General features: G+C 36.9%; 1 protein-coding gene across 1 annotated transcript in view; it reads right to left on the reverse strand.

Annotated features, from left to right (window-relative positions):
• The window catches only part of LOC134359358 (copine-8), a 338,437-nt gene that overhangs the window by 42,765 nt on the left and 281,741 nt on the right, over positions 1-13,931 (reverse strand). Inside the window, exon 15 of the mRNA XM_063072488.1 lies at positions 568-749. Coding sequence (XP_062928558.1) covers positions 568-749 — 182 coding nt within the window. The remainder of the gene's footprint in view (positions 1-567; positions 750-13,931) is intronic.

The raw sequence follows: 13,931 nt of genomic DNA on the forward strand, positions 1-13,931 counted from the left end.
TAGTCCATTTAGAACAGATATGAGGAGAGTGAATCTGTGGAATTCAATGGCACAGACGACTGTGGAGCACTGAGTATACTTAAAGAAGAGGTTGATAGGTTCTTGATTAATCAGGGCATCAAAGGATATGGGGAGAGGGCAGGAGAATAAGACAGAGAGGGATAATAAATCAGCCATGATGAAATGGCAGAGCAGACTCAATAAGCCAAATGACCTAATTCTACTCTTAAGTCTTATGGTCTAAAGACACTGCCAACCTAGATAATATGATATTTTCCATCAGCTTTAGTTCCAGCCTCTGAACTAAAAGCAAATCGTTCAAATTGACACCAATCAAACATACAGTCCGATGGATTATGGTAGCCATTTTCACATGGGTGATAATGAGTCAAATTAAGTTTCAATTGTCTGAACAAAACTTTAATTTCTGCCATGACAAATAATTTCCTCTGCAGTAAAAAAGCAGGGTAACAATAGTAAAAGCAATTAAAGCCAAATATTTTGTTGCAGTACACAACAGATACTTTTTGTAATGGAAAAAAAAAGTATTTGCAATAAGGATCTCACCAAAGCAAATTCATGTGAAATTCTTCCATCTGGAGGCAACTTGGCACCAAATCCCAATGCTGGGAACATCTTGTCACTGTCGTAGTCCTGAATAATTTCTCCTACTGCTTTCAAAGCCATGGCATAAGTATTAAGTTGATAAGGATTCATGTAATGTAGAGAAGTTGGTTGAGCAGGATGGCCTAAAATTAAAACAATTTAAAATGTTACACAATCACATATCAAGATATTAAATAACACCAAAAGTGAAAAACAATTTCCAAGCCTTCAAACTGGAATCGTCAGCTGCTGCTGCATTAAAGGAGTGATATATTGCTCCCTTATGCCAAGTAAGCTGACATTAAATAATTGCTACATGGGGTTTTTGCACTTTATAAGCCGGCTGTTGTCGTTTTCTCCCATATACAAGTATGAGAAGGCATCTTGCATATTCACAGAGGGTAACTGATGGTTGGGCTCACTGTTGCTGCACCATTCGTGTGCTCCCCACTGAAAAAGCAAATTGGAAAAAGCTCCAGTGGGTTTAAACTCAGCCAGCTTCCTCATGGTCATCAGCCTCCCCACCGTCAAGGACATCTTCAAAAGGTGAAGCTGCCTCAAAAAGGCACTCCCACCACCCAGAAAATGCTCTCTACTTATAGTTACCATCAGAGAGGAAGAACAGGAGCCTAACTGCTAAACCATTCAAAATTTTAGGAATACTTTCTTGCTCTCTGCCATTAGATTTCTGAACAGACAATGGAACCATGAACACTACCTCATTATTTTTGCTCTCTTTTTATAATATTTATAAAATTATAGTATTTTGTTGTAGTACACAACAGATACTTTTTGTATAGAATAATTTATATTCTATAAATTACAATAAATTATATATATCTATATAGATATAAATACATATAATTTATTTATTATAATTTATAGAATAGTTTATGTTTGCACTATACTGCTGCTGCAACACAACAAATTTCCTCACATAAGTCAGTGATAATAATAATAATAAAAAAAAGAGGTTTACAGGGTTCAAGTGCTTTTTCTGGGATAGCCATACAGGCTGCGATGGAGGCAGAGAAAATGGAGGGGAGGGGAGTGAGTGAGTGAGTCTGTGTGTATGTATGTATGTATGTTTGTGTGTATATATACAAGTCCTGGTGGTAGCAAAATTCAGAGGGCAACAGTGGAAATATTAATGGAAGGAAAATATTCAATGATGCTGTATATGAAACTGTAAGGTTGAGCCCAGTTTATGACAGAGCCATTGCCCCAGAGATCACAGAGATGTTGTGATCATTATCACTGCAGCCTGTCTATAAAAGGGCAGAACAGGGAGATTAACACTATGGAATCTGAGAAAATAAAAAATAGCATTGCCATAAGGATTAAAGGCAAGAAATATTCTAAGCTTTCTGCAATAACTAACCCGAAGAAGAATGAATTTGTGAATGTAAATCCCAAACATTGTTAAACACAAAAGATAAACAGACTTACTTAATTTTTTAATCATTTATAAAACGTGGACTTTATTGGCAAGGTCAGAATTTAAACACTTTCAAGATGATGGTTGAGGTGACTTCTTAAACCATCGCTTCTATGTGGTGAAGAAATTCCCATGGACATTCGACAGGGAATTGCCCAACACTTAAACCAGGTGAAGGAGTAACAATCTGTATCTGAGGCAGAAAGTTACATGGAGGAACATCCTGCTGCCCTGCTTCTTGCTGTGGTAGTTCTGGGAGGGCACAATCTATCACATGCCTCTGGGCACAGGCTATAGTAGGTCAGATTATGCAGGTGCAAAAGCAAATCTTTAGAAAGGATGGCAGCGCGTTTGGAGTCAGCAGCCTCTCAGGGCCAACCAAAGGTGTTTTTGTCTTTTCTAAACTTTTTTTTATGATCACAAGACAATGCTGGACGCCAAGAACTTTACCCCATCAGTGTGCTGCTGTTTGGCAGAAGAGCTGGAACAGTTGGACTTGATGCAGGCCGTGTTACTGCCTGCTACAGAAAGGTATGGGAGTCAGTGCGCGAAAGCAGTGGGCAATCTAACATCAAGTGGCTGTCTGTGAACACAAGACCCTGTTGGAAATTGGTAATGTAAATCACAGCAAGTCTGTTTCCTTTGTTTATTGGGGAGACCAACAGTAGGCAGCTGCACGGCCTTGGTTTTAGCAAGGACTAGGCCTCTAGTTGTGGGCTTGCCTGTTGCAGCAGTCCAGGAGGCAACATAGTTTGCCATCTATTCTGGGTTGGGGGCTGGCCCCGCCCATTGTTGCTGCCATCTAGTGTTCACTCGGTGGAAGACAAGCTGGATTGCTTGTCTCTATGTATACTTTCATCTGCAGACTGTTGAGAACTGCTTATTCTTAGACTTCGGTAGAGCTCATGGAGTGAAGTCGTGCTCTTGACTCGCTCCATTACCTCTGAGTTTTTTTTCCTATGATCAGCTATATTTAACTAACTATTAAGGCATCGACTTTTACAATAATCTGAAATAAATTGGGCCTTTTGATATTCGGATGTTTTTAAGGTCCGCTATGTCCAAGAACAGAAAAAAATGAGAAAGACGACAAACGTCCGGTTAGACCGAAAGTTACCAATCTCCCTCCGACTGAACCACCGTTGACTCTGAAAGCTATTTCAGATCTAATTCAAAGGAAAATTTCAACCTCTATAACGGAGCTGATTCGTGCGGAAATTTCAATTAATTTCCAGAAAATTGCCGATTCAATCGATAAAATGCAAACATCTATCACGGAACACCAGTTGGCTATATCTAATCTTCAAAAATCCATGCAACAAAATGAACTCAAGATGGAGAAAATTGAAGAAACAATTACTACAATGAAGAAAAAACTGGACTTTCTGACTTTTAAAAACTCTGACTTAGAATCCAGAATGCAACGGCAGAATATTCGAATTATTGGTGTTCGTGAAGCTGTTGAATCTCACAACCCTATAAAGTTTTTTTCTCAACTTTTAAAAGACGCATTCCCTACCGTATTTCCTGACCAACCACCGTCATTGGATCGGGCTCACAGAGTTCCATCATATTTGTCTAAGTCAGATAAACCTCGACATGTCATTTTACGCTTTCATTACTTTCAAGACAAGGAGAAACTGCTTCGATTTGTTCGATCTAAAGGTTACATTGATATTTTGGATCTTCAGTTCCGATTCGTGGAGGACTTCAGCAAACAGATTCGGGATCAACGGGTTTGTTACAGATCTGTGATGTCGGAACTCTACAAGACGGATTTAAAACCAGCGCTGCTCTACCCTGCGCGTTTAAGGATCCGCATGCCTGACGGAGCTTTTCGTTTTTTTGAATCTCCATCGGATGCCCAGAGTTATCTGGATCAATTTTCACCTTCAACATCTTAATCGTAATTTTTAATTATCTCCGTTTGATCGGAGGTTGTGAATCTGTCGGGTTTAATTTTTCGTTGCTTTATACGGGCAGAAAAGTTTATTTTTGATTAATTAATATGGTTGCCAAACTTTCTTTCTAACTGCGTTATCCCTTTCTTTTTCCTTGGGGATTCTGGGTGGTTATTCCCTCAGCATCATTTTGTGTATTTCCTTTGAGGCCCTAAATTTCGTAGTCTTTAATTGTACTCTTTTCTGTAGGTTTTCCTAACTAGTTTATATTAATAATTTCGTTCCTTTTTTTTTGGTTATCATAGGGTCTGTGGTTTGTTACAGTTTTCTTTATATTTTCTGGTTTTTTCTCTGTTTTATATCGTGTTTGTCTTAACTGATCTTTGTTTATTTCTTTACTGTTTTATAATTAGCTGATCTTTTTTATATTTACACTATTTTTAGGGAGCATCTATCGGAAGTCATGGGGGTAGTTTTAGTGCTTGCTTCTTTCTGGCGGGTCTGCTTTAGATTTAGCCTTGGGGTCAGGGGATGGGGGGTGGTGGGAGGGGCTTCACGTTTTAGTTTTTTTCTTCTTGAGCTATTTACATTACTGAAGCATTGGTTGCGTTCTCCTTCCCGTTATCTCTGGTTTGTTCTGTTCCCTTTCCCGGTTCGTGGGTCGAACCTATTGTCAATCCTCTTTTTTGTGGGTTGACTTTAGTGTTTATGGAGTCTATTATTAATTTTGTCTCCTGGAATACTAATGGTCTTAATCATCCTATTAAAAGGGTAAAAGTTTTTAAAGTATTCCAGAGACTTAAAGCACATGTTCTATTTTAACAAGAGACCCATGTGCGGAGGGGGGACAGACTTCGTTTCTTTAAATTCTGGAAGGGCCAACAGTTTCATTCGAATTCTAACGCTAAGATTCAAGGCGTCTCTATTTTTATAGACTCCTCTGTTACTTTTGTACAACATGATATTATCTCTGATCTGAATGGTAGATTTCTACTGGTTAGTGGTCTACTATTCAATAAAAAGGTAGTTTTGGTTAATGTTTATGCTCCCAAGATGGACTGTCCGGAATTTTATAAATCATTATTTAATCGGTTCCTGAATTTGAATGAGTTTTCATTGATCTGGGGCGGAGATCTTAATACTTGTTTATCTCCAGTCTTGGACCGTTCGGCTCCTCTACGGACCTTACCCAATAAATCTGCAACTTTGATTAACTCATTCCTCTCTGATTCTGGGTCGACGGACATTTGGCGTTTTTTGCATCATCAGGAAAAAGATTTTTCTTTTTTTTCACATGTTCACCATTCCTATTCAAGAATTGATTATTTTTTTATTGACTCTCGGTTTATCTCTTCAGTGATTAAATGTGATTATGATTCTATAACCATTTCGGACCATGCTCCACTCAAGCTTTCTATTAAGATTCAGGTTAATACGCAAAATAATAGACAATGGCGTTTTAACTCGTTGCTGCTTCAGGACTCGGACTTTGTTAACTTTATGAATGAACAGATTGATCTCTTTTTTACAATCAACTACACCAGAGGATATTTCTGTGAACATTCTTTGGGATACTTTTAAAGCTTATATTCGTGGTCAGATTATCTCGTATTCTGCTGCTTTGAGGAAGAAGTTGAAGCAGGAGTAGTTGGTAATTGTGGACAAGATTAAGGAAATTGATAAGAAATATGTTACAGCTCCCTCTGAGGAGTTGTATAAACAAAGAACTGAACTTCAAATGGAACACAGTTTATTACTTTCGTCCTCGATTGTAAACCAATTAAAGAAATCAAGAAGTGAATTTTATGTACACAGTGACAAAGTTGGTAAACTGTTGGCTAACCAATTGAAGTCTAATTATACTAAATCTCAAATTAATCAGATTTATAATCAAAATGATCGACTGATATTTGATCATGTGGAGATCAATCAAACCTTCTTTGATTTTTATTCTTCCTTATATCAGTCTGAGTCTTTACGAGACTCTAAATATATGAATGACTTTTTAGATAACCTAGATTTCCCTGAGATTTCACAGGATATGTCTTCTATGCTTGATACTCCTATTACTACTGATGAGATTAAGAATGTTATTTCCTTTATGAACCTGGGGAAAGCTCCTGGCCCTGATGGGTTTACTGTGGAATTTTATAAGTTTTTTGCACCTTCATTAATCCCTTGGTTTTGTAGGGTTTTGGAGGCTTCACTAAAACTTGGTAAACTTCCTGAATCCTTTTATAGAGCGTCAATCTCTCTAATATTAAAGAAGGATAAAGATCCTGCTCAATGTGCATCTTATAGACCAATATCTTTATTAAATGTTGATTCTAAAATTTTTTCTAAATTATTAGCAAACAGATTAGAAAAGGTACTCCCTTTTATTATTTCGGAAGACCAAACGGGTTTTATTAAAGGTCGTTACTCTTTCTATAACATTCGCACACTGTTAAATATTGTTTATACCCCCTCACAAAATGTTCCTGAGTGTGTTATCTCTTTAGATGCTGAAAAAGCTTTTGATAGAGTAGAATGGCCTTACTTATTTAAGGTGCTTGAAATGTTTAATTTTAGCTTGAAATTTATATCCTGGATCAAACTGTTATATCATTCTCCTGTGGCCTCGGTCCGTACTAACTCTTTAAGCTCACCTTTTTTCCCTCTTTTTCAAGGTACTCGACAAGATTGTCCTCTTAGTCCTTTATTATTTGATATTGCATTAGAACCTCTTGCAATTGCCATTCGAGAATCTCCAAATATTATTGGGATAACTCGTGGTTTAAAGTCCCATAAAGTATCACTCTATGCTGATGACTTACTTGTATATATTTCTAATCCTCAAAAATCTATCCCTGCTGCTTTAGATTTATTAGCACAATTTAGTCTTTTTTCAGGTTATAAGTTAAATCTTAGTAAGAGTGAACTTTTTCCGATTAATAAACAACTTCCATTGTATCATAACTTTCCGTTTAAATTGATTAATAATTATTTCTCATATCTTGGGGTTAAAATTACTTGTAAACACAAAGATTTATTTAAGACTAATTTTTTACCCTTAATTGATCATATTACTCAACTTTCATCTAAATGGTTTCCATTATATTTAACTTTGATTGGTCGTATTAATGCAGTTAAGATGTTTATTCTGCCAAAATTTTTATATATATTTCAGGCATTACCGATTTCTGTTCCAAAATCTTTTTTTGATAAAGTTGACTCTAAAATTTCTTCATTTATTTGGCAAAATAAAAACCCGAGATTGGGTAAAATACATTTACAGAAAGCCAAGAGAGATGGAGGTCTAGCTTTACCTAACTTTAGATTCTATTACTGGGCAATTAATACTCGACATATGAAATTTTGGTTACTTGACCAAGATACACTATCCATTCCTAAATGGGTAGTATTGGAATTACAATCTGCTCAGGGCTATGCACTTGGCTCTATTTTAGGTTCCTCTCTTCCTTTTGATTTGAAACGCCTCAAACTGGTCTCTAACCCGATAGTTAAATATACCTTGCGTATTTGGTTTCAATTCAGAAAATTTTTTGATCTCAACCAATTTGGGCTAGCGATTCCTATTTTAGGTAACATATTTTTTCCTCCCTCTTTCACGGATCGTGCGTTTCAAATTTGGAAGACAAGGGTATTTCACAGTTTTTGGATTTATTTTTAGATGGTTCCCTTATGTCTTTTGAACAATTATCTAATAAATATAATTTACCAAGAATACATTTTTTTAGATATCTTCAAGTTAGAAATTTCCTAAGTACTATACTTTCTTCCTTTCCAATGCTCCCTCCTACAAATATTTTAGATACTATAGTTAACCTTAATCCATGTCAGAAGGGTGCAACGGCTATTATTTATAATATTATTATGAAACTTAGGAAAGCTCCATTTGATAAGATTAGGTCAGATTGGGAACAAGAATTGAGTTCTATTATTTCCGTGGATGACTGGGGACAGTCAATACTTCCTCTATCTGTGCTAAACATTCCCTAATTCAATTTAAACTTGTTCATAGAGCACATACGTCCAAAGATAAATTAGCTCGTTTTTATTCTCATATTAATCCTTTTTGTGATAGATGTCCGGGGCAGATAGCCTCTTTAACTCATATGTTTTGGTCTTGTTCTACTCTGGAAACTTTTTGGAGAGACATTTTTAATATTATCTCAAAAGTATTGAAAATAGATATCTCTCCTCATCCTATTACTGCTATTTTTGGATTACCTAAAAATTTCCAGTAATCTCTCCCCTTCAGCCCATAGATTTATTGCATTTCTTACTTTAATGGCGAAAAGATATATCTTACAACATTGGAAAGAGCCTAATGCTCCAACTACCTTTCTTTGGTTTTCTCAGACGATATTATGCTTAAATTTGGAGAAAATTAGAAGTAATCTTTATGATTCCTCACTTAAATTTGAATAGACCTGGAGATCTTTTATTCAATATTTTCATTTAATGTAATTTTTTTTTCTCTTTTGTTCCATATTTATATTCCCTTCTTGCTTTTTTTTAAACTGTTTTTAATGGAGGTCGGGTTTGAGGACGTGATTTTAAGTTCTTTGACTCTACCTGTTTCCAAGTTAGCCCATTGCTTTGCTTTGCTTTTAGTTTAGTTTCACGGTGGGGTTTTTTTTTGGGGGGGGGGTTTCGGGGTTTTTTCCTTTTCTCTATTGATATATATATATATATATATATATATATAAATATATAAATTAGTATACTATTATTCTACCATATTATTTTTTGTTTAAATTGCACTGTTTGTATCAATTTTTTCTTCTGTATTAATATCTCCTGTAATTTCTAACAGTGTATTAGTGCCTTTATGGTTCACCCTTTGTATACTTATTCAATAAAAAGATTTAAAAAGAAAGAGAACTGCTTATTCTTGCCGATAACACCCATGCACCATTAATTTACAGCACATGCCGCTCAGGGACTTGAATTATATATATATTTTTTGTCTGTGACTGTTTGTTTACTTTCTATCTTATATGTGCTATTTGTGCCTTGTGCCATATATGTAACTGTTGGTACTGTGTTTTGCACCTGGGCTCCGACGGAATACCGTTTTGTTTGGCTGTGTTCATGGGGATTTATGTATGACTGAATGACAACTAAACTTGAATTTCAACTTGAAACCAATCAAAGGCTCTTTGTCCATAATCTCCTGCCACTGAGACATAATAGAGTGGATCATAAGTAGCCATAGGATCATAGAAACATAGAAAATAGGTACAAGAGTAGGCCATTCAGCCCTTCATGGGTGGCATAGGAAGGGCAATGGAGCAGATCCTGTCAGGGTAGAGAGAATGGGAGCATAAGACTGGGACATTGAAGGGAAAAATGGTGCCAGCAGGGTGCAAGTATCTTGGGAAGGGGAGGTGAGATGTTAGTCGCAGAAGTGATGAGTAGTTGAGGAATTTTGGGAGATGATGCAGGGAAGATCAAGGGAAAGGATGGTGGTGGGGGGGAAGTAGTTATTAGCATCTAAGAGGGTGAGAGAATGATGAGTTTTACAATTAGTAAGGATGAAAAGTTAAGGAAGAAACTTGATGAGAGGACTATTCCTTTACCTGCAGAACAACTTCTCTATGAACCAGAATTTTAAAATAACACAAGTGAACTGTAACAATTTAATTAGTTTCTATCAATCACCTTCTGACTTTCTGAACACACAAGAGTATTTACTTCAAAAGGAGAGCATTAATTAAGTGGTTTTTTTTTACAGCTCTTAATCAATTTGGATCTCCAGCTTTTCAAAATCCACACCATTAGGATCACTTTTTGAACAATAATGCAAACAATTTATATATTCCTTTCCATATATGAGTATAATTTTCTTAATACAGTCACTCAATTTTTCACTAGATAATCCTCCTCTTTATAAGACAGATAGATTGCACACAGATAGATGTTTACTGGGACTGGTTGCTGTTAAAATAGATGGAGTAATTAAACCAAGATTTAATCTGCCTCTAATTAGATAAACAAAGTAACATCTGACAAACTAATTGTACTTATTTGGAAAAGTCTGTGAACTATTAAATTTGATGGCTGTATTTCTGTATTTTCAATTTATTCTTTTATTTAGAGATACAGTGCAGAACAGGATCTTCTGGCTCAACAAGCCGCACCACCCAGCAACCTACCTATCTAACACTAGCCTAATCACAGGACAACTTACAATGAACAATTAACCAGTACGTCATTGACTGTGGAAGGAAACCAGAGTACGCAGCGGACCCTGTGTGGTCATGGGGAGAACTCCTGGAAAAAGTAACTCAAATTTCAAATTTCTTTTTAATTCCCTCATATTTGTATAATTTATATGAATGCCAGGAATTCTCGGTGAATCATTAACACAAGAGATACTGCAGATGCTAGAAATCTTGAGCAATATACACAAAGCGTTGGAGGAACTCGGCGTGTCAGGCAGCATCTATGGAGGGGAATAAACATTCATCAATTTGGGCTGACCTCCAAGAGGACCACAACCTTGTCGTGGTTTGAAGGCTTGCGTGCCTCAATGACCTGGAGAACTATGTTGGCTGGGGTCAGGGCTTTATGCTTTGGCTAATCGCAGGGTCACCCATGTCACACAGGTCAAAGGGTGGAAGCCAGGCTAAGAGTGGTCTACTGATCCTCTAGGTTTGGGGGTTTAGCTCAGGGCTAACAACCCTGAGTGGTAAAACAAAATTGTTACAGGAACAGCAATGAAGAATCCTTCTACATCTGAGTGGCCAAGGACAAGCAGATGGAGGACATTCATTGCTGCCCTACACACCAGCAGGCATAAAAAGCAGTAACTGGGCATGGGTCAGATCCATTCATCATGACAGGAAAGGAATGGAACAGAAGTCACAATAATAAAGTGGCGGGGGGGGGGAGAGAGCTAAGGAGTACAAGATGGATGGTGATAGATGAAACCAAGTGAGGGAGAAGATCGGTGGCTGCGATGAAGTAAGAAGTTGGAAGATGATAGGTAGAAGAAGTAAAGACCAGAAGAAGGAGGAATCTAATAGGAGAGGAGAGTGGACTATAACGTAAAGGATAGGAGGGTTACCAGAGGGATGTGATGAACAGTTACGGAGCAAAGAAGGGGTGAGAGGGTAACCAGATTGGGGAACGGAAAAAGAGGGAGCTGGACTAATTACCAGAAGTTAGGGAAATCACTGTTCATGCTGCTGAATTTTTCCCTGTATTTTGCAACTGATTTTTCCCTGGAGTGAAACATGATTACCACCATTTCCAGGCTATTTCGCAACATTCAGAAAATTCTGCCTGACAGTTCTGAGCCACCCATACATGACTGATGTGACTTATACACAGGTTATACACAGAATGATGTGAATCTCCAAACATTTCTCCCTTTCAAACACTGCAGGGATAAGCTGTTTCAGCTGTGATCATCACTGGGCCAGTCACATTTCAGCAATACAATGGTAGATGAGATTACAATTGATTCTCTGCTACCTTAACCCCTGCTCCTGTTCCACAGCCACAACCCCAACCCCATACCAATATTTCCCAATCCATGGATTTTAAATGAGGATTTTTATCTAGGCTCACTTTTCCCTTCCCTGACATGAAGCCCAATGCTGCTGTTGTTCCATCACGCTGATCCAGTGGCACCCCTAATACTGAAGATATTTCCATCCTCCAAGCATATCCTTCTACTCCACAAAGGACCAGTTGGTCCTCCATATCAGAGTGTAAAAGATCGCCTGAAGAAAGAATGGGAACGTTACATCTAATACCATCTGAAATGATGAACCATGTGGTAGTTGGGAATTCTGTGTGGTCCACAAGCTGAAGATGGAGCAGAGCATAGGAATGTCTACCCACCAAAGTTCTCTGCAAACTTTTCCTATTCTTTTGCAAGTACTTAAGCCGTGTGAAACTGCAACTTTTGTTTTAATCCTTTTTGGATCATACTGTAAGTTTAGGTGATGTAACAATGAATTTCTTTAGTTTAGTTTTCTTTTCAGTTCCAAAAGAATTTCAAGGACTTCTGAAGGAAGAAACACAACACTGATTTTTTTTTCAAACTCATTCACTTTGCCTCCCTGTACCTTTCAGCAAATGAACGTCACTTAAAATTAATATTACAAGTTGCGTAGAAGCCTCTAATTGATCTGAATACTTGCTTAATTTGAAGTGGATATTATTCCAGTGGTGACAAATTAACCACTTGGGCTCTCAAAGCTACAATGTATTCTACTCTCTTAAAAAAAAGGTGATGAACACATTTGAACTGCAAGAGATCCAGCTGCTTCAATAATTTAAGAACTTCTCTGCAGATGTCAGTGGGCAATTTGGGCTTCAGATACCACTGGTGAGAGGCTCAGACTTGCACATTCAGTGGTGTGTGTTATTGTCAGGAACAAAATACATAAAGACACTTTTAAATGAAGTCTAAGGTCATGATTAAATCTTCATACCAATTAAATCTACATATGTATGAACAAAGTATTTTGTGACTAATCAGAAAATATGCTTTAATTAGTGAAAGAAAACTAAATATTGACCTAACAGAAAATGTTAAAAGTGGAAAAAAACGAAGTATACTAAAATATATCAGTATGTTTGGGGATGACGAAATTAAAATTGTGCAAGTATCCTGGTATTTTAATGTATTACCGCATTGGACTGTACCCCTTTTCTTGTTCTTCTGGATGAGATAAAACTGTAATTTCATGTGCACAGTTTTAATCACAAACAGAAAATTACGGCAAAAAAATGTCCAAATATGCTCCTGAACTGGATTAAATTATTTGCAGAAAATTCAGCCTCCGATTAGTCTGACACTAAGTTTAATCATGATATATGCAATTTCTCTTGGAGAGGTCTGTGTACTTACTTAACAAATATTTTAAAAGTGTTGCTTCATCTAACAATCATTAAGAACATGGAAGAACAAACGATGATACTTAGCAATGAGACTTCAATATTGCAGTAATTTTGGTTACCAGTAAGATAAAGATCATGTACAGAAGCATGGTGGATCATCTTGACAAATGAATACGTCTCAGTCATGTATGACAACTAAACAATAAAACATCATGCTATATGATAAGAAAGAGAGATAACTGACTAAATCTCCATGGAGGAAACATTCAGACATTGAGCCAAGTGACAGCCAAGAGCAAAGTATTAAACAGCTGAAGGAAAGACACTGTAAAATAACTTCCAACACACTGACACAGATTTAAAATAAAGTAGTAAAAGAGCTGTTTTGTCTTATTTGTTATTGTCTATATTTACAGTTTACATAGGGGAAGGGTGAAGAGGAAAGCAGGAATGGGAGAGTAGATCAGGAGCGATGCCTTGTTGTATCATAATACCTTGTTAACTGAGATACTATCAGCAAGAAATCAAAATTTGCTCAGCATCATGAATGAGGTAGAGGCAGTCAGACCATTCGAGAGGGAAGGGTTTAACATCATTGAGAATAAGAGGAAACTGAAAAGACTGTTTCTAAAACTACTTTAAGTGCCATTTATGTGAGCTATGTGCTTGATCAGATACAAATTGGCCTCAATTCTCATCCATTGTGAATGACAATGTAATTGGGAGGTGGTTTCTAAATTATAACAGGAAGTGTGAAACTCCATGAGTTAACCAATCTTGTAATAAGATAATGGAACTCAAGGGAAGATTGGGATGCGGTTACCTCAACTATTTCAGAGAAGGAATGTGAGTTATTTTTTAAGATGGAGTTGATAAGTAGATTGGATCAAGATGCCAATGATGTGTAATGTTCCTCTTTCACCTTTATTTCAGAAGGGCAAACTTGGGACCACCCAAGTTTTGATTACTGCCAAATTATGTTAGAGTACAGTGGATTCTGGTTAATTAGGCCATCAGTTAATCGAGCAGCCACTTATTAAGGAAAACTCTTAAGGAACAAAAACTAATCGAGAAAATAGTTGGGGTTCCCTTCATTTATTTGGGACAGCATGCCACTTAAA

Source organism: Mobula hypostoma, chromosome 20 (genome assembly GCF_963921235.1).
Source record: "Mobula hypostoma chromosome 20, sMobHyp1.1, whole genome shotgun sequence".
Lineage (NCBI taxonomy): Eukaryota > Metazoa > Chordata > Chondrichthyes > Myliobatiformes > Myliobatidae > Mobula > Mobula hypostoma.